This window comes from Bufo gargarizans, chromosome 1 (assembly GCF_014858855.1).
Source record: "Bufo gargarizans isolate SCDJY-AF-19 chromosome 1, ASM1485885v1, whole genome shotgun sequence".
NCBI lineage: Eukaryota > Metazoa > Chordata > Amphibia > Anura > Bufonidae > Bufo > Bufo gargarizans.
Window position 1 is genome coordinate 260,546,545 of NC_058080.1, and position 22,794 is coordinate 260,569,338.

General features: G+C 39.6%; 1 protein-coding gene across 1 annotated transcript in view; it reads right to left on the reverse strand.

Annotated features, from left to right (window-relative positions):
• The window catches only part of GRID2 (glutamate ionotropic receptor delta type subunit 2), a 1,539,079-nt gene that overhangs the window by 133,480 nt on the left and 1,382,805 nt on the right, over nucleotides 1–22,794 (reverse strand). The window contains exon 14 of the mRNA XM_044302725.1: nucleotides 5,255–5,421. Within this exon, the coding sequence (XP_044158660.1) occupies nucleotides 5,255–5,421 (167 nt within the window). The remainder of the gene's footprint in view (nucleotides 1–5,254; nucleotides 5,422–22,794) is intronic.

A 22,794-nucleotide genomic window follows, 5' to 3' on the forward strand; every position in this document is an offset into this window, starting at 1 on the left:
TAAACAGTGACTTTCGCAGATCCCCCTCCCCTAAAGAGTGCCATCCACAGATCCCCCTCCCCTAAACAGTGCCATCCACAGATCTCCCCCCTAAACAGTGACATCCACAGATCCCCCTTAAACAGTGCCATCCACAGATCCCCCTCCCCGACGCTCACATGAGTGCATTTATAAACTGTAATCAGTAACTTTAACTTTAATCATCGCTGATCTCTTTACTTGGATACCTTACTCTTAGCACCAGTAACAGCAGGCAGTGCGGGCGACGCTCACACTGATATTGCGTGCCTGCGCCGCCTTGTGGGAGGAGCAGGCGCGTGACGTCAGTGAGTGAGCGCCGCCCGCACTGCCTGCTGTTACCGGAGCTAAGAGTAAGGTATCCAAGTAAAGAGATCAGCGATGATTAAAGTTAAAGTTACTGATTACAATTTATAAATGTACTACTGTGAGAGGTGTGGCCCTGTATATTCTAACCCCCAGGCAAGTGTCCCCGTCACCATGGGAACGCCTGGGGGTTAGAATATACCATCGGATCTGAGTATACTGGCGTATAAGACAAGGGGCAAACAAGGCATTTTGCAGCCCCATTGGCAAGTGCCGCCTAGGCAAATGCCTTGTTTGCCTCGTGCTAAATACGCCACTGGGCACCATAAAAGAGGGTTAGAAATTTTCCCCTAAATGTTTCATTGTTAGCTAAGGCTGGATTCACACATAGGGGGAGATTTATCAAAACTGGTGTGATGGAAAACTGGTATACTTGCCTACAGCAACCAATCAGATTCCTCCTTTCATTTTTTAGAGCTCCTTTTGGAAATGAGAGGTAGAATCTGATTGGTTGCTGTGGGCAACTAAGCCAGTTTTATTTTACACCTGTTTTGATAAATCCCCCCCCCTCCCCCATAATGTTTTGCTGTGTTTTTTTTTGTGGTATTTTCATTGGCCTTTTGCACAATGCTACTTTCAATTCTGTATTCTGTATCAAAATATATAGTCTACATATAAAACATGGGCCACATTTTTAATTAAAGCATGCCACTATTAATGGTGTGAAAAAATTGTAAACTACATGTTTGCGACTTTTTCAACGGCAGCCTCTCCACTTTTCTGAAAGGGTGGTGTGACAAGGGTGGGGAGGGGAGAGTTTTCTGGCATAGAAGAACACTGAAATCACATGGACAGACACACAGACTACCGAATACTGCACCTAATCTATGACGAGGTGTATGCTTTGTCATAAATTATGCACAGCATCCGGCAGTGCATCTGGTTATCATAGCCCGACATATGGCGCCGGGCTATGATAACTCAGGGCCATTAATTTTGGGGGTTCGTTAGCATTTTTTCAAAACAAAGCATGCTCTAGCTATGGTGTTTTCTTCTACTGTTTCCACCTTAGGATTCTATATAGAATTAAAAAAACAACTAAACAAATCTAGAAAAGGTAGTCAAATAAAAAAAGAAAACATGTAAATTGTTTGCAATTCAGTCATTTTTTCCCCCAAGAAATAAAAACCCTGGTAAAAAAAACTATGAATGATCCCATAGGGCTCATGCACATGAATGTATGTTCCATTTTTCTTGCAGACCGTATACGGAACCATTTATTTCAATGGGTCCGCAAAAATAAAAAGGTAGTTACTCCGTGTGTCCGTTCCGCAACAAAATAGAACATGTCCTATGATTGTCCGCATTACGGACAAGGATAGTACTTTTCTATTAGGGGCCGGCTGCTCCATAAAATATGGAATGCACATGGATGTCATCCGTGTTTTTTGCGGACCGCAAAAATACATACAGTCGTGTGCATGAGCCCTTAGGCTGTTGCATAGCATTAATATTTGTTCAGGGAACCATGACATCCTTAACCAAGATTCTGTATAAGCAATTCCATACATTACCCATATAACTGTATTATACATTGCCCAAACAACAAATCTCAGAACCAGGTTCTAACTGGATTCAGCTTCTGCTGTTGCTATAGATAACACCACAGATCCTCACAAACATTCCATATTTAGGCCTCTTGCACACAAATTATTTTTTTTACGTTTCCATTCCGTTTTTCTTTTTGTGTTCCATTTGCTGTCCGTGTGCGGAACCATTCACTTCAATGGGTCCGCAAAAACAACGGAAGGTACTCCGTATGCATTCCATTTCCGTATTTCCGTTTCGTTCAAAGATAGTTCCGTGGCTCCATTCAAGTCAATGGTTCAGCAAAAAAAAATTAATGCATACGGAATGCATCCATATGTCTTCCGTATCTGTTCTGTTTTTGGGGAACTATCTATTGAAAATGTTATGCCCAGCCCAATTTTTTTATGTACTTACTGTTTAAACATTATTGTATGCTTCCGATTCCGTTTGGAATCCGCAAAAAAGGATCACAAATGGAAAAACGGAACGGAAGCAGAAACACTATTGAAACAAAAAAAAGGATCCGTTTAAAAACAGACCGCAAAATACAGAAAAAGCCATCTGGTCGTGTGCCGGAGGCCTTACAGACATTTGATAGTCTCCCATCTTTAATGAGTAATTATAACTTACTCTACACTCTAAATTCCGTCTCTCAGACATATTGGTAGACTTATTCTACTATTTAAAGAAATTAGAAAAAAAAATGGTGACATTTCTCACTCCCGAAAGTGTGACAATGATGTTAGAATCCATTGATTCACAGCAAGAGATACCTACAAATAAAAATGACTTGTAACCTCATCCAAAAAGTCTCAAAATATCCCAAAAGAACATGCGAACTGCAGTCCTTATTGAAGGTCAACGCTCATGACCCCACATTAAAGTAAGAAAGTAGTTTCAAATTGGATTCTTGAGAAGTTATCAAGACACAAGAATGCACTGAGACACGTCAGTACTTGGCTTTAAAAAATAAGTATCTAAAACCTTTTGGAAAATCCATAACCCATTAAAGATGATGCTTTATGATCAGGTCAGGGTATAGTTTCCTGCCTTAGAACTTAACCAACTCACAAATATTCAAGGAACTACGGGGGCATTTGATCAAGCACTGATCAAGTCATTTCATCATATTGACTTAAGACCTGGTGAGTTCCTGCCTAACGGCAGGCCTACTGTACTGTACTCGGGGTATTGTGTGATTACAGTGCAGTAGATCTGCACAAGAACTCACAACATCTTAACTAGTGACAATAGTTTGCGTTTGCGTGTGCATTCTGTATTTTGCAGAACGGAACAGCTGGCCCCTAATAGAACAGTACTATCCTTGTCCGGAATGCGGACTGTAACGGAATGCCTGGCACCCCAACCGGGTACCTCCATCGATAGATGCTCCTAGTGCTTTCCGAGGACTCCAAGCACTCCACCTGACACCGTACGCACTGCAGACCCCACGAACCGCCGCAGCTTGGTTGGGTCTCACCGTCCTCCACCCACGCTGGACCCAAGACCGGGCTTCAGCTTCCTCTCCTACATACAGAGAGCAGGAACCTTGACCAAGCTCTTACAAGAGCTTATACTCAGGGGAGTATTGCGATATAGCAATCCCCAAGAGTGTAGTTATCGCATTCCCCAAACATGAGCCTAAACTTCATGAAGGTATAAAAGCAGCCACTCTTTATTGAGGGCTACCCGCCCGTATTTATGCAGGTCCCCATCTGGTGGACACGCCCCTAGGGGACCAGAAGGAAGACAGATATGTAGCAATTCAGGATACACAGACACAACACATCCCCACAATGCATCATGGTTTCCTCCTCTCTGCCCTGGAGACACCTGAGGAGCAATCCAATTATCTCTCAGGACAAAGGGAAATCGCCAATACACATGTGGGGACAACAGGACAGAAATCACCATTTAAACACACAATGTCACAACCCTTACAGTAAACACAGACATTTAACATATCCCCAGATAGCTCAAGTCTGAGTGCATATTATTAGGTGAATAGCACTCAGACTACACAAATACAATAAAATTAGCTATCTGGGTACCCTCACATAACAAAATACAATTCCAAAGACAGATTTAAGCTGTGCGGCCAGTCTGTCTTCTCCTTTAAAGTTAGTATGGGCCATAATCCTGAGGCAAGAGGCTGGTAAACAGGCCTCTCCAAAACCCAGTGGCGAGGTTGGTTTCGCCACACGGACAATAATAGGACATGTTCTATTTTTTTGCGGAACGGAAATACAGACATACGGAAAGGAGTACCTTCAGTTTTTTCTGCCCATTAAAATAAATGCTTCCGCATACAGTCCGCAAAAAAACGGAACGAACACAGAAAGAAAATACGTTCCTGTGCATGAGCCCTTACAGTGTTATAGCTAAAATGCAGAGTTTAGGTCAGAGGAGCAGTGTTAGGTTCCGGAAATGTGGCCGTCACATGGAGCATTTCTCCTAGACCACACACACTCATGTGAAACTGACCTTTATCTGAATCAAAATCAGACGTCTTAGCTTAAGCTTAAAATTTGCTCCGTAAATACCTTAAATATTGGTAATTATAGTACACATGAGCTGGTTATATGAAATAGATTTCATCGTTGCATCATATTGCAGTTAATAAGCTAACGTGTGAACCTCCTATACATGTTGCTTCTTAAGATGAAATCTATTTTTTACATTAGCAGTTTCCTTAGAAACCACTCATCCACGCTTATCAGAGGAAAATACATTGTGTTAATCACTGAATGTGGGAATGCTAATTCCTGACATTAGATAATTTTGTAGTAAGCATTTGCAACAATGCAATACACTTCAGTAGAGTATAAGCCTATATAAGCTGCTGGTTTTCATCGACAAGTGTGTCCAAAAATATCACACATTTCTAGATAGTAATATGAAACTTTTAATTGGACTGTACAGTGACAACATACTGTACAGAGACTAACCAGCATGCAAGTTTATAAAACCGGAAATATACCATGGGAAGCAGAAGACGTGATGCCCAGAAATATTGTGCCTTTACTCATGGCTTCAGCAAGTAATAAAAAGAGATTTTCCCATATCAACAATTGTGGCATACCGCAAGGCTATGCCACAAATGTCAGATAGTTGCATTTCCCACTTCTGGGACCCACTCCTATCTCCCGAACTGGACCCCTGAAGTGAAGGGAGAGCAGCCTCACATGTATGGCCACCTCTCCATTCACTGCTATGGGAGTTCCAAAAATAAGTAAATAAAAATTTCCAGCACTCCCATCTTAAAAAATCTCAGGAGACTTTTTCATTTTCCTGTACTCCAAATATTTTAATAATAATAATACAAATAATACAAACTTACCTTTGTGAGAAAATGTCCCTGTATGGGCTGCCATGTTGCAGTGCTATGCCATAACCTCTGTCTGCAATTGTGTTCGCTACTGTGTAAAAGGAACAGTCTTGATCATTTATAGCCACGTATTCCAAAACTGCTGCATCCCATACAAAAGCATAATTTCCATGTTTCACCTATTAAAAAAGACAGTATAATATGTAAGTGAATTCCCCACGACTGAAATTTTTTAATATATTTTACAATATATAATATAATATATTTAAAAAAAAAAATCACCTTTTGAAAGTCCTGCTGCTTAAATGCTGCAGAACCTGTCCCTGTTGGACCGGAAGTTATAATGTCTCATTTCCATTCACATGACCACTGCAGACAATCCCTGGCCTCATCAACAACCACATGTGCAAGAATGACATGTGACGTATAATCCTCTACAGTGTTGTGCCATTCATGTACATGAGATCACTGAGGCCAGTGATTGGCTGCAGCAGTCACATGAAAGGAAAAGGAACATCATTACTTCTGGTCTGGCAGGGACTGGAAATGGGAAAAGGAGCCATGGTGCTGGAACAATGGGACTTTCAAAAGGTACATGATTTATTTTATTTTTCACACACCTCCTTGTCTCTACTAAATTTTACTTTTTGGTCAGGCGGTTCCTTTAAATCCAATAAACCTGGTTATATCTAGGTTTAGACAACATGGCAAAGGAGAATTAGAGCATACTGTATTCATATTGCAGTATAAACTGCACATTAGGCATTAAAAAGACTGTTAACATAAAAACTGTCCTTCTGAAACACTAAAACAGCCTACATGGAATATATATACACTCACCTAAAGAATTATTAGGAACACCATACTAATACGGTGTTGGACCCCCTTTTGCCTTCAGAGCTGCCTTAATTCTACGTGGCATTGATTCAACAAGATGCTGATAGCATTCTTTAGAAATGTTGGCCCATATTGATAGGATAGCATCTTGCAGTTGATGGAGATTTGAGGGATGCACATCCAGGGCACGAAGTTCCCGTTCCACCACATCCCAAAGATGCTCTATTGGGTTGAGATCTGGTGACTGTGAGGGCCATTTTAGTACAGTGAACTCATTGTCATGTTCAAGAAACCAATTTGAAATGATTCGAGCTTTGTGACATGGTGCATTATCCTACTGGAAGTAGCCATCAGAGGATGGGTACATGATGGTCATGAAGGGATGGACATGGTCAGAAACAATGCTCAGGTAGCCCGTGGCATTTAAACGATGGCCAATTGGCACTAAGGGGCCTAAAGTGTGCCCATAAAACATCCCCCACACCATTACACCACCACCACCAGCCTGCACAGTGGTAACAAGGCATGATGGATACATGTTCTCATTCTGTTTACGCCAAATTCAGACTCTACCATTTGAATGTCTCAACAGAAATCAAGACTCATCAGACCAGGCAACATTTTTCCAGTCTTCAACAGTCCAATTTTGGTGAGCTCGTGCAAATTGTAGCCTCTTTTTCCTATTTGTAGGGGAGATGAGTGGTACCCGGTGGGGTCTTCTGCTGTTGTAGCCCACCTTTCTTTCCCATTCTGACATTCAGTTTGGAGTTCAGGAGATTGTCTTGACCAGGACCACAACCCTACATGCTTTGAAGCAACTGCCATGTGATTGGTTGACTAGATAATCGCATTAATGAGAAATAGAACAGGTGTTCCTAATAATTCTTTAGGTAAGTGTATATATAGGATGCTTCATGCAAAATATTTTTGTTTTAATATACCAATTTATGCAACAATGTATGCAACATGGGTGTGAGTGGAGCCGCCACATTTATCTTTACGGCAGTTTTATGGTGTAACTAAAGACTAAAATCTATGATAGCTCAGAGCTTCTGAAGGCACACAGGGGGCCACAAGGTGCACCTTATAACAAGGTGGTGTGCAGGTGTAATTATAGCATCTCCATTCCTTTCACTTCAATGGGAGGGATCAGTTGTAGTTACACTCCATTCCATGCAAGTGAATGGGACGGAGAAGCTGTAGTTACACCTGCTCGTCACTGTAATGCTGACGGTGAGCAGGTAAACAGTGAAGAGAATGCAGTGCTGCGGGAGCATTGCATTCTCTTCAGACAGCTGATTGGCAGGGGTGCCGGGAGTAACCCTCACCAATCTGACATTGATGACCTATACTGAGGATAGGTCATCTATATAGAAAATCGGACAACCCCTTTAATGGGTTTCACAACTGAACTGAAAAGCCAAATGACAATAGAAATATAAATGGTGATATACAGTATCTGTTTAAAGTCTGTATTACAGTGGTAGAATGTCTGGCAGATTATCACTAACTAGCGTTTGTAGTAACGCTTGTTAGCAATCATACTGCCGCCAATTATCCGGTGAGCGAGCTCGTTCATTGAGCAATTGTGATCTTTCAGCCTGCTAAACGAACACGATTTGCCAGTGGCAGATTGTGCTGTCTAATCACGATCTGCTGCCGGCAAATAACTAGACAGCATGGGTACGAGTGATGGCATAATGATTGCTCCTTCTCATGCTCTGGAGGAGATCGCTGCATGTAATAGCTGATGTCTCCTCCGCTATCGAGTATGCGGTTGCTGGGAAGGAGCACTTACAGTACTCCTGGACAATCGCCTGCAGAATTGGGCTGTGTAATACAGCCTTTAGTTTACAAGGTAATCTGTGAAAAATTGAAAACCCCTGGAATATATGTAGGCAGTATATAGTTTATTCATAATTTGAATGTAATATTTTGTCCCTCATACCTTTAAAAACCATATTTATTTTTTACAGCACTTTTGCTTCTGTTTTGTTTCACAGTTAGATATATTTCAAATGTTTAAATCCTTCCTGCACATTTTGTGTAAATTAATGGGCAAATGGTCTTTTCAACATGCAGAGCTCGGGTTGTCAAACTGATCACCTCTACAGTGTAATAAGGAACTGAAATAACCAGTTATTTGCAGTGATGAACGGCAGGGTCAATATTCAAATTAACAATATTTCGTGAATATTTTGGCGACTATTCATCATATATTCGCGAATTTGAGAATTTGTGATTTTTTTCTTGATTGTGAAAATCGGCAATGTAATATGCGCGTATTGCGCGCAATACAGGCGTGGGTCACTGTTGCAAAATTTTTCAAGCTGCTAGAAGTTTCCTGAGTAATTCAGTATTTCCTATCACACTAATACCCTTCACTGGATCAGCTACACTATATCACTATGTAACCTACACTGATCTCCCACTAACTATCTGTATTATATATATAAGCTATCTATCTATCTAATGTAATTATACAGTAAATCACAGAGCACAGCAATGACACTGCTGTCTCTCTCAGAAAATGGCTGCTGGGGAGGTTCTTATATAGTAAGGGGTAGGCAACTTTCCTATTGGTTGCTAGGGATGTTGCTAAGCTCAGACAAAGACAGTGCAGCCTTCTCATTGGCCCACAAGCAAGAAGGGAGGTTACTGATGAAAAATATATCTAGAATATTCGAAATTACGAATATATAGCACTATATTCTAAATATTTGTGAATTCTCGAAGTGGTGATATTTGCGATTAAAATTCGCGATTCGAATATTCACGCTCAACACTAGTTATTTATCACTAAGACCCCTGAAAACAGTGCACATACTGAGTATTTGTCCTCAAATGCAGAAATCGCCACTTCTGAATTCAGAAAGATGCTGGGAAACTCTGTGAGATCAATGTACAATGTATACAGCTTCGTTATGTTTCCCTGAATATAGGGATTCAATTTTGGGTAAATATTTTTCATTCAATACACTAGCATAGAGCAGAAAATAAAGAAATTGTAAAAAATGTGTTTTACAGTTTCTGACAACTTTCCTAAGACCTATGGAATGATCTTATAATAGCTCCAATTAAAAAAAAAACTATGCAGAGAATTTATTTTTCGACTTGTGCCAGTTTTATAACAAAAAAATAAATAAAAAGTTTTTCAACTTGACACAACTCTTACCACTCCCCAAAAAATGAGCAGTGTTTAGCAACAAATGAGGGGACCTCCCTCGACCTGGCAGATTTATAAAAGCTGGCATACATTATGTTTCTGGTGTAGATTTTCTTTTATGGCACACAGACTGTCAAAATATGCATCAAATGAGCCTTTCAGGGGCATGGACCACCAGAAGTTTCTCCTACTCCAGCTCAAGCCAAAATTCCCATGATAGGTCAAGCAAAAATAGAAACAAAAGCATTTTGACTTGAAAAAAAAAAACACCTTAGATTTCTATTTTACATTCCGAAAGGTGAAAGTTTGCTCTGAGCTTGAAAACCCAAACAGCTTCTGTCAAAAAACTGTCAACTATAACTTTGCTATTTTTCTGAAAATCCATTTTCAGAACTCCTTGATTCCTGTGTGTGACTGTACTGCTTTGTAAGCTTGTTCAATGACAAGAACTTTTATTTAGGTTAAGGTCGAAACTTTGGGCCTTTCTTCTTTATTTTGACTGATTGGCTGCGATTGAGCAAATTTTCTTGCTTTAACAATGTCAAGGACTTTGCTTAGCTATGATGAGCATCACCTTCAGTTCTTTATGAAATTAATTCTAAGCCTGTTGAAGTGTTATTCTGACCTGTTAAGACATTTCTGACCACAGGTATTCAAGAACAGTATATACAGTAAAGCAACTAACACAGGTCTACAAGGAAAGCAGCAAAATACCAACACTCAGTGTGAGGATATAGTACCAGCAGTTCCCAAGACATTAATCTTTTATGTGCTTGCCATCTGTCTATCAAAATGACTTGTCTTCCTATCATAAGATTGTTTTAGGCATTAGTCAGGAGTTTCTTCTTGCTGCATCCAGTCAATTTTGACAGGGACGCCATCGCCCTAAAGATAAACTGTGCCCAAAGTCTTTTTCAGATTTCTATTTCCCGTCACTTATTGAAATATCATGCACATTCTGTCAAACCAAATTTGCATGTTTATTAGGCATTTTGGGAGCTGAAATTTTGGGCCATGTAGCCACATGGGCAGCTGTTATTATTCTGATAGCATTTCCTCAGTTTAATAGATAAAGATACAGTCATTTAGTTATATGCAGCTAACTGGCTGGATACACTTCAGCTGCTGCTTGGTGATTGAAGTTCTTCTAGGATTTCCTGCTGGGAGAGGAGGGGTTGGAAGTGCTACATTCAAAGTCTGACCTCAGAAATATTTAGATGGCATTTTCACCAAATAATGCAACTATTAGAGATGAGCGAACCGAAGTGAAATGAAATGACTTTGCTCCAAATTTTAGGAAAAATTAAATTCACCACAAAGCCAAATTTCCTCATGCTTCATGGTAACAAATCTATTTTTCCTGAGGTGGCAGTGAAAAAAAATACATACCTCATCCATTTGATCGTGCAGAGGTCATAGCAGCCATCTTGATTGAAGAACCGATGCAAAATTGTGTGTGCGGTGACATCATCACGTCACCAAGCAAGATTTTTTTTAAACGCAAAAACACAAAATGCAATCGCACTCTGCAACCAGCACTCTGCCCTGCCTTTATGCTGGATGTTGAATAAGGCATTGGTGTACATTTTGGCCAAAGTGTAATAAGCCACTCACCACGTCAAGGTCGCCTTAATGAGTGGTCCCTAACACTAGTTCCAACCTTTCATGGGCCATGACAGCCACACAAAGTCCAGAGAGCGCAGGTGCAGCATGCACGCCAGGCACACTCTGCTTTTAACTCCGTCCGGTGCCATTACAGCTTTCATCGGATCCAGGGATGCAAGTACCAACATGCATGCTGAGCGAACTATATGTTGGTACTTGCATCCCTGGATCCGATGAAAGCGGAATAGTGTTAGGGACCACTCATTAAGGCGACCTTGACATGGTGAGTGGCTTATTACGCTTTGGCCAAAATGTACACCAATGCCTTATTCAACATCCAGCATAAAGGCAGGGCAGAGTGCTGGTTGCAGTGTGCAATTGCATTTTGTGTTTTTGCGTTTGTATCTGTATTTCGCCATAGCAATCTGCACCTGTTAAGGGTTGTGCGGGCTGAATACCCCAAGATTTTTTTTACCCTGATTAACCCCTGTAAGGCCCCTATTTAAATCTCAGATGCTGTGATCAGTGATGAACGCGGCATCTAAGGGGTTCAATAACGGGGGCATGCTATCACCATTCCCTGTAATTGTGCCTGCTACATACAATGGAATGCGAATTGTGAAATTCGACAAAGCAGCCAAATTGAATTATTGATAACTTTGCTCATTACTAGCAACCATGTTTGCAGCAATATATGAGTTATATATCACTGTATAAGAAGGAAACCTTGCAATTAATAAGTACGGAAAGCTCAGACACAAGCTCAATGGAAATTTATTTTATCAAACGGTTAAATATCTAACTTGAAAGAAAAAGACAAATAAAGCCGGGGAACATTTCTGGCGGGCTGTTCTAGCAAATAACTGCATGCTGGAGTTCACAGAATCCAGCATGCCGGATTCCACAGATCACTGCTGGTTCCCTACTGTCTATAATGAGATCCGGCAATAAATGCTGGGTTATGAATGGAAAAATATTGCTACATGCAGTGCTTTTTGTCTGGCCAACAGCCAACATTTATGCAGGAACAGCCCCTACGATAAGGCATGCCAGAGATGTGAATGCAAGATTTTGCATTGGACTGGGATTATTCCCTACACACTTTTTAAAAAAATCCAAATTTTCAGGTAAAAAGAAAAAAAATTCCTGGAAATTTCCAGTTTAATACAAAGGATCAGATAAGATCACAATTAGGGATGAGCAAATCGACTTTGTATGAAACATTCAAACTCGATTCACATAAAACCTCTTTAGAATACTGTATGGAGCGAGTGGTCAGTACAGTATTAGAATGTATTGGCTCCTATGAGCCGAAGTTATTACTTTGCGAAGTCTTGCGGGACTTCGGGTAATAACTTCAGAAATTAATTTTTTACTGTTAAAAACCTTTTACCGAACTCAGGTTCGGTTTCAATTGGTACCTTGGAACCGAACCCGAGTTTAGTAAATGGTGTTTTACAGTAGAAATTAATTCTGAAGTTATTACCCGAAGTCCCACGAGACTTTGCAAAGTAATGACTTCGGCTCATAGGAGTCAATAGATTCTAATACTGTACGGACCACTCGGTCCGTATAACATTCTAACAAGGTTTTATGCGAATCGACTTTGAATGTTTCATCCTAAGTTGATTCGCTCATCCCTAATCACAATCATTGTGTAGACAACACTATTTATTTTTGAACTATTAATATTAGTTAATAAATCATATTCATTACGTAAATAACACCATAACTATTTATTTCTGCATTATTAATATAATACATGTTCACACAATTCATAAATGACATAGTGTAGACATATAATAATGATCCCACAAACACTGAAACTGGAGGTAGGACGAAAAATCAGTTGAATCCACAAATCCCTAAAATTTTGCTGGATTCGTGGACTCGAATACCGGCGTAATTTACGAAATTCGAATCCAACAAATCTAGGGCTGCAATGATTAATCGAAGTTATCGATAATATTCGATAACGGGATTTGTTGTCGACGAATCCGTTATCAAACAATCGGCCGATTCGTTGCTATGCGGGCGGGAGCTTCATTCATAAAGTGGGCGGAGCAGGCGCCTCACGTGAGTGAGTGACATTACGCCGCCACCCGCTCTGCCTGTTACTGGAGCTTCATTGTAAGGTAATAAAGATGTGCTGAACCTGATTTAAAGTTAAAGTAAAAGTTACTGCCGAGCCTGGGCTGTTATGGGGAGGGGGATCTGTGGATGGCACTGTTATGGAGGATCTGTGGATGGCGCTGTTATGTGGGGAATCTGTGGATGGTTCTGTTATGGGGAGGGGGATCTATGGATGGCGCTGTTATGGGTGATCTATGGATGGCGCTGTTATGGGGGATCTGTGGATGACACATATAGCATAAGATGCTATAAAGTGTCATCCATAGATCCCCCCATAGCATGGTCATCCACAGATCCCCTCCATAACAGTGTCATCCACACATCCCTCTCCCCATAACAGTGCCATCCACACATCCCCTCCATAACAATGCCATCCACAGATCCCCCCCATAACAGTGCCATCCACAGATCCCCATAACAGTGCCATCCACAGATACCCCCATAACAGTGTCATCCACAGATCCTCCCATAACAGCGCCATCCACAGATCCCCCCATAACAGTGTCATCCACAGATCCCCCAAACCAGTGTCATCCACAGATCCTCCACAACAGTGTCATCCACAGATCCCTCCCATAACAGTGTCATCCACAGATCGCCCATAACAGTGTGCCATCCACAGATCCCTCCCATAACAGCACCATCCACAGATCCCCATAACTGTGTCATCCACAAATCCCCCACAATAGTATTGCAGCCTCCATATACCTCTCATTTCAGTTGTCCTTAAGGTTACTTTCTTTCTGTGTTGACGAATACTTTGTTAAAAAAGTAAGGACTTTATTTTTTCATATTAAAAGAATATTGAGTTTGGATCACTTTGTTTCTTACACCATTCACACAATTCTTATATACAGGATTCATAGGATTCGAGATTCGAAAGATTCAATATATTCGAGAACCTTTTCGGATTCGGAAAAAAAATTGATTCGACCCACCTCTAACTGAAACTCTGACAAGACTTTGCATTTGTTACACTTCCTTTATTCTTATGTGCACAATGACATGTCACAACCAGACAGCTGAGAAGCTCTGACAGAGGCCTTTCAGAACCTCCTCCTTGAGTTTCTTTGTTGTGGTATTCAGTTCCTCATCTCGTTAGCCTCTCTCAGCTGTCTTGTGTTGGACTAATTGCTTCCCTTTAAATTCCTCCCCAGAATGCTTTTCTGGGCGGCTTATACTTCTTCCTGGAGTGTGTGTGCATGCTGATCTTGTTCTACTGTCTGCTACAAAGTTAAGTGTTGAACATTTATCTGTTATTTTCTGTTTGCAGGATCCCAGGTGACCCTGACTCCCTCCGTATCTTGTGTAGGGAGCCGGTGGTCGTGTCCCCTCACTATTGTAGGGTGCTCAGGGGTTATATAGTCAAGGTACGTGGATATGCAAACTTCCACCATTCAGATCTTTGCATAGGCTGAGCAGCCAGGGAAAGTGCCAGGTCTTCTGCAGGGGTCTCCCTTTGGTTCCTTAGCTTTTGGATCCAGCGAGTCATTTATGCATGTTGCTTTGCCTTGTTTCCTGTACACCGTCCGTGACATGACATCACCGCAATGACGTCACAGCTCTCTCCCACTTGCAGCCCCATTGAAGTGAATGGGTCCGCATCCGAGCTTCAAAAAATGAGGCTCGGATGTGGACCAAAACCAAATTTTTGTGCATGAGGCCTAAGGATGGTTGTCCACCACAAACTTAATTTTAATAACAAACTTCTTCTTTTCATATATAAACTGTGTTCGTGTACCAACATTGCGGATGGAGGTAAGCCGATTCAATTTGTATCATCTGTGTTGCAAAACTATTCTACAAGAATAGGAAGTAGTTTGGATGCTTGGAAAAGTCTCTCTCTCTTTCTCATTCTCTTTGAACCATTCGGATCAAATTTTGATTATAAAGAATCGAAAGACCAAGCTATAATCTTAATGTGATCTGGAAACCATAAACAAGATGCTGTTGACAGATCTATTATTCGTATGATGACTTTCATACATAAATATAGCTCTGACAAAATGTCAGCTCTTCATATAGCAATCAACCAAATTCCAGATCTGCTTTTTTAAAGAGTGGAAAATGAAACAAATAATTTCCCACTCTCTGATTTCTTTGGATTTTTTTTTTTTTTTAATAAAACTGCATTTATGTAGGAAGTCTAATGTGTGTGTAGTATTTGAGTCCAGAATTGTATTCTGTTGTAAATGTATCATGGGCTTGATTGACTTATCAACAATTGAATACCCCCTAGAGTCCAGCTCATTACAAGTTGAATGTCTAATGCTGCTATTAGGTTTTTCTTGGTGATCAAACTGTATGGATTTGCCTGTATTCATATGTTAATGTGACTTGCTGTCCAGGCTAGATATACAAACGCTAATGAAAAGCCATAATAATGTTTATTAATGGCAGCTATTCTATCTGATCTATACTGTAGTTTCTAACATGAGTAAAAGAACTGAAAAGCAACCAGTAATTAGGGCAATGATCATATCCTTCTGCTGACTAGATAGCCAATAGTACTTGTAACGGCATACAAGGGAATGCTCCAAACTCCGGACGGAACCTCACGAATAGCTGCTAGCAGACGAATAGGAAACGCACCCAAGCGGCTTACACTCCTAGCAATCAGTCTCTAACAGCATACAGTGAATCCCCCCCAAGAACGAGGCGAGGCTCCGTGTTGAGGGTCAATCAGTGGACAGGCAGAGCTGTGGGTTTATTGTTCTTATATAACATTGTTACAGTACTTAAAGGGAACCTGTTGATATGAAAATGCTAATTAATACGCCAGTGGCATGCTTTAGAGCAGAAGGAGCTGAGCAGATTGATGTACAGTTTTATGGGAAAAGTTTCAATAAAACTTATATTTCATTCATTTTCTTTTTATTCTTGTCTTTGGAGTCAAGGAGGTCCTATCAGTGACTGACAGCTATGTCTGTATACACAGTCATAGAGAGAAGGCTGGTAGGACTATGTCCTTGTCTTCCAAGCCTAGAATGAATGGCAAATGATTTAGTATGTTTTATTCATTTAATCTTCTGTTCATTCTGGACTTTGGAGTCAAGGAGGTGGCCCTATCAGTGACAGCCTGCCCTCTATGACTGTGTATACGGAGAGAGCTGTCGATCACCTCCTTGACGTCAAAGGCTAGAATGAGCAGGAATTTAAATGTATAAATTACAAGTTATACTGAATCTTTTCCCATAAAACTACATATCAATCTGCTCAGCTCCTCCTGCTCTATAACATATTGCCTGCAGCTCAGTCACCATGTTCAATGTAACAGTTTCCCTTTAAAGATAGAGCTTTCCTTTAAGAACTGCTATATCTGCCAAATATAAAACATCTCATAGATCTAAGAGGAGGTTATTTAATATAAGGCCACATTCAGAATCAGAACTTCTGTTTACAGTGAAACTATTGTACTACTGTACATGGTAAGCTATAGTAATAATGGGAAACATGAAATATAAATATTCAGAAGACTCAATAAATTAGAGCTATTGTGTTTTAGCAACGTGAATGAATATTACAATAATTGGCTCAGCCAACTAGCTGCTTACCATCTCTTCCATATTAAAATTGCTATACAGAATTGCAACCATTTCAATACCATTAATGACTAGACAAAGTAGAGAGTTTTTTTTAGTATATATATTTTGCAGCCAGACTTTTTTTTTCTATAAGCCCTAGAGCTTTATCTTTGCACCTTTTTCATTATAATTTTTTGTGTGTGCATTAGGAAAAAGGGTTTACACATATCTGTTTCAGTTTTTCTTTAGTGCATCTGCTTGCCCACTATGAGAAACTCACCACCTCTTATATTCTTGATCATGTTGGGGGATCAGAAAAGCTGTAAGAGATATTGGGAGTCATTCTCCTGCAATGGCAGGATAATTTTTGAATTCAATGCATTTTATCATATAGGGTTTACACAAAATAATATAATTATAACAAAAAGTAAAAAATTTTTTTAAAATACACAGTGCAGTCATATACAGGTCCTTCTAAAAAATTAGCATATTGTGATAAAGTTCATTATTTTCTGTAATGTACTGATAAACATTAGACTTTCATATATTTTAGATTCATTACACACCAACTGAAGTAGTTCAAGCCTTTTATTGTTTTAATATTGATGATTTTGGCATACAGCTCATGAAAACCCAAATTTCCTATCTCAAAAAATTAGCATATTTTATCCGACCAATAAAAGAAAAGTGTTTTTGATACAAAAAAAGTCAACCTTCAAATAATTATGTTCAGTTATGCACTCAATACTTGGTCGGGAATCCTTTTGCAGAAATGACTGCTTCAATGCGGCGTGGCATGGAGGCAATCAGCCTGTGGCACTGCTGAGGTGTTATGGAGGCCCAGGATGCTTCGATAGCGGCTTTAAGCTCATCCAGAGTGTTGGGTCTTGCGTCTCTCAACTTTCTCTTCCCAATATCCCACAGATTCTCTATGGGGTTCAGGTCAGGAGAGTTGGCAGGCCAATTGAGAACAGTAATACCATGGTCAGTAAACCATTTACCAGTGGTTTTGGCACTGTGAGCAGGTGCCAGGTCGTGCTGAAAAATGAAATCTTCATCTCCGTAAAGCTTTTCAGCAGATGGAAGAATGAAGTGCTCCAAAATCTCCTGATAGCTAGCTGCATTGACCCTGCCCTTGATAAAACACAGTGGACCAACACCAGCAGCTGACATGGCAACCCAGACCATCATTGACTGTGGGTACTTGACACTGGACTTCAGGCATTTTGGCATTTCCCTCTCCCCAGTCTTCCTCCAGACTCTGGCACCTTGATTTCCGAATGACATGCAACAGTCCAGTGCTGCTTCTCTGTAGCCCAGGTCAGGCGCTTCTGCCGCTGTTTCTGGTTCAAAAGTGGCTTGACCTGGGGAATGCGGCACCTGTAGCCCATTTCCTGCACACGCCTGTACACGGTGGCTCTGGATGTTTCTACTCCAGACTCAGTCCACTGCTTCCGCAGGTCCCCCAAGTTCTGGAATCGGTCCTTCTCCACAATCTTCCTCAGGGTCCGGTCACCTCTTCTCGTTGTGCAGCGTTTTCTGCCACACTTTTTCCTTCCCACAGACTTCCCACTGAGGTGCCTTGATACAGCACTCTGGGAACAGCCTATTCGTTCAGAAATTTCTTTCTGTGTCTTACCCTCTTGCTTGAGGGTGTCAATGATGGCCTTCTGGACAGCAGTCAGGTCGGCAGTCTTACCCATGATTGCGGTTTTGAGTAATGAACCAGGCTGGGAGTTTTTAAAAGCCTCAGGAATCTTTTGCAGGTGTTTAGAGTTAATTAGTTGATTCAGATGATTAGGTTAATAGCTCGTTTAGAGAACCTTTTCATGATATGCTAATTTTTTGAGATAGGAATTTTGGGTTTTCATGAGCTGTATGCCAAAATCATCAATATTAAAACAATAAAAGGCTTGAACTACTTCAGTTGGTGTGTAATGAATCTAAAATATATTAAAGTCTAATGTTTATAAGTACATTACAGAAAATAATGAACTTTATCACAATATGCTAATTTTTTTAGAAGGACCTGTATAGATTGTTTATGTGATTTAAAAAAATTGTTGACCAGGGAACACACATACAGACACAGGCCTGCACACGACTCAGGTCATCAATATGCAATTGGTAAGGGCCCAAGACTCTGAACCCGCACCCATTAACTCTTCCCTGCAGCCTATGGCACTGGAACTAGCTCTTTGAATGGAGCAGAAAGCACAGCTCCATTCAAACTGTAGTGGTTGTGCTGGGTCCTATTGATATAAATGGGAACTGAGCTGTATTAACCCGGCATGGACAACATACTTTGAATGGAGCTGTGCTTCCTGTTCTGTTCAAAGTGCCAAAGGCTGCAGAGAATAGCTGATTAGTGTCTGGAGCTTACCCATTGGACATTGATGACGTAGCCTCAGGATAAGCCATGTGTGTATGTTTCTTGAGAATAGGTAATCAATATCAGGATCAACACCTATATATTCTCACAAATAACAATTCCCTCTAAAATAAAAATAAAAACTCGGTCATCAGTATCAAATATAATACTTTATTGTTACAATAACCCAAAAATCCATTAACTCCTTAAGGACCGGGCTCATTTTCACCTTAAGGACCAGGCCATTTTGTGCAAATCTGACCAGTGTCACTTTATGTGGTGATAACTTTAAAACACTTTGACTTATCCAGGCTATTCTGAGAGTGTTTTTCCATCACAAATTTTACTTCATGACACTGGTAAAATGGAGTAAAAAAATCATTTTTATTTATAAAAAAATACCAAATTTGCCCAAAAATTTGAAAAATTTGCAAATTTCCAAGTTTCAATTTCTCTACCTCTATAATACATAGTAATACCTACAAAAATAGTTATTACTTTACATTCCCCATATGTCTACTTCATGTTTGGATCATTTCGGAAATTACATTTTATTTTTTGGGAATGTTACAAGGCTTAGAAGTTTAGAAGCAAATCTTAAAATTTTTCAGAAATTTTCAAAAACCCACTTTACAAGGACCAGTTCAGATTTGAAGTCACTTTGGGAGGCTTACATAATAGAAACCACCCAAACATGACTCCATTCTATAAACTAAACCCCTCAAGGTATTCAAAACTGATTTTACAAACTGTGTTAACCCTTTAGGTGTTCCACAAGAATTAATGGAAAATAGAGATACAATTTCAAAATTTCACTTTTTTGGCAGATATTACCATTTTAATATTTTTTTTCAGTTACAAAGCAAGGGTTAGCAGCCAAACAAAACTCAACATTTATGGCTCTGATTCTGTAGTTTACAGAAACACCCCATATGTGGTCATAAACCATTGTACAGGCACACAGCAGGGCGCAGAAGGAAAGGAATGCAATACGGTTTTTCGAAGGCAGATTTTGCTGGACTGGTTTTTTGACACCATGTCCCATTTGAAGCCCCCCTGATGTACCCCTAAAGTCAAAATTCCAAAAAGTGTTCCCATTTTAGAAACTACGGCATAGGGTGGCAGTTTTGTTGGTACTATTTTATGGTAAATATGATTTTTGGTTGCTCTATATTACACTTTTTGTAAGGCAAGGTAACAAGAAATAGCAGTTTTTGCACAGTTTTTATTTTTTGTCATGTACAACACTCATCTGACAGGTTAGGTCATGTGATATTGTTATAGAGCAAGTTATTACAGACGCGGCGATACCTAATATGTATACTTTATTTTTTATTTATGTAAGTTTTACACAATGATTTCATTTTTAAAACAAAAAAATAATCATGTTTTAGTGTCTCCATATTCTGAGAGCCATAGTTTTTTCAGTTTTTAGGCGATAATCTTAGGTAGGGTCTTATTTTTAGCGGGATGAGATGACGTTTTGAATGGCACTATTTTGGGGTGCATATGACTTTTTGATCGCTTGCTATTACACGTTTTGTGATGTAAGGTGACAAAAAATGGTTTATTTAGCACAGTTTTTATTTTTTGCGGTGTTCACCTGAGGGGTTGGGTTTTGTGATATTTTTATATAGCCAGTCGATACGGACACGGCGATACCTAATATGTATACTTTTTTTTATTTATGTAAGTTTTACACAATAATATCATTTTTGAAACAAATAAAATAATGTTTTAGTGTCTCCATATTCTGAGAGCCATAGTTTTTTCAGTTTTTGGGTGATTATCTTAGGTAGGGTCTCATTTTTTGCGCGGCGGTGATTGAAAATCCACAGGGTGTACCGGTACGTCCTGTGTCCTTAAGTACCGGGACATCAGGGCGTACCAGTGCGCCCTGTGTCCGGAAGAGGTTAAAACCCACTAATCCAATTATGTGTTATTGTAACAATAAAGTATTATATTTGATACTTATGACTGAGTTTTTTATATTAGAGGGAATTATTAATCGGGAGAATAAATAGGTGTTGATTATATTAAGAGTCTCTCACTGAATAGGAGGTGTATCTGTTATATAGGTACTGACATCAAAATCAAGAGGCTGGAAAACCCCTTTAACACTTAAACAAATGTGTCACCAATATTTTTTTTCTGCTAGTTTAAACCTTTTTTTTCTAATTTCATTTTTTTTTCTGATTGCAGATTTGTTTATTCTATTTTCTGAACATGATTATGGGGGCAGCCATCTTGCTTGAGCTGTTCTCAACAAAAGAAAGCATTAAGCATTAAGAAAATTTCTTTATTGACTTCTTTGACTTCTATAGGAGAGTTTTCTAGACATGCTCTGTGATCTGTGCAGAGGTCATTGTACAAGGAAAGAATAGATAAGCTTTGACAACCACATATTGTGAATGGTGGATCCTGTCTTATCTGTACATAGAGGTGATATTACAGACAAGATTAGAATGACAGATAAGCAGGTACTTGTAGCAAAGTGATCTGTACAGACCAAGAAGTGGTATCTATTATTAAGCTTAGTGACCACTGTAAAAACTACACATTTTAATGTTTTTTGCTTAAATATAGATATTGACATCAAAAATGTAAAATAACATCATCAAAAATTCTTTATTAATATGTTAAACATAAAAACATGATTTAAACAATTATTTTATGATGACACATTTCCTTTAAGTTGGAAATTTGGAACCCAAAGATGGTATGTAATTTATGCAATGTATCTCATCATATAACAGCAGCAGATATACATGGCAGATTATATTTATATATATTTATATTTTTCTTAGATTTTCCTAAATGGTCGATGAAAATAACAGTTAGTATAATTTTCCAGTCATCAACCGTTAGAGTATAAATCAAATTTTATTGAACAAACCTTCAAATGATAACAGTATTTTTTCCCAAATTAAAATTTTTTCAAAATTATGCACAACAGATTTTCAAAACATTTTATAGGTTGTAAAGAACTGAAAATGGTAATTTGTTGAATTCGAAGCATTAAGAGGTCACATTTACTGAAATGAAAAGGCATTTCAATCAAAAACATCTTAACAGGCCAAGTTACATGTTAACTTTACATGATAACCTTCTTTGATATTGCCTTCACAGTTCTTGGATTCATTGAACTTGTGAGTTTTTGGAGAGTTTCTGTTTGAATTTATTTGCAGGATGTCAGAATAGCCCCCAGAGCTGCTGTTCTGATGTGAACTGCCTCCCATCCTCATAGATCTTTTGCTTCCGGATACTCCAAAGGTTCTCAATAGGGTTGAGGTCAGGGGAGGATGGTGGCCACACCATGAGTTTCTCTCCTTTTATTTTTATACCAATTGCAGCATGAGATGGTGCATTGTCACCCGTGAAGATGCATTTGGCAAGGAAGGCACGGTTCTTATTTTTGTATGATGGAAAAAAGTGGTCAGTCATAAACTCCATATACTTTGCTGAGGTCATTTTCATACCTTCAGGGACCCTAAAGGGGCCTAACAGCTCTCTCTGCATCATTCCGGCCCACAACATGACTCCACCACCTCCTTGCTGATGTAGCAGCCTTGTTGGGACATAGTGGCTATCCACAAACCATCCACTACTCCATCCATCTGGACCATCCAGGGTTGCATGCCATTCAACTTTAAACAAGACTGCTTGAAAATTAGTATTCATGTATGTCTGGACCCAGTGCAACCATGTCTGCTTGTGAGCACTGGTTAGATGTGGCTGAATAGTAGGTTTATGCACAACTGCAAGCCTCTGGAGGACCCTACACCTTAAGGTTCACTGGACTCTAGAGGCACTAACAGCTTCAAATACCTATACTTTAAAAAAAAATTTAAAAAAATAAAGAGTCTCAAACCGCAAATGTCTTTTGAGAGCAGCTGGTTCTTGCTGAAGTGGGGTT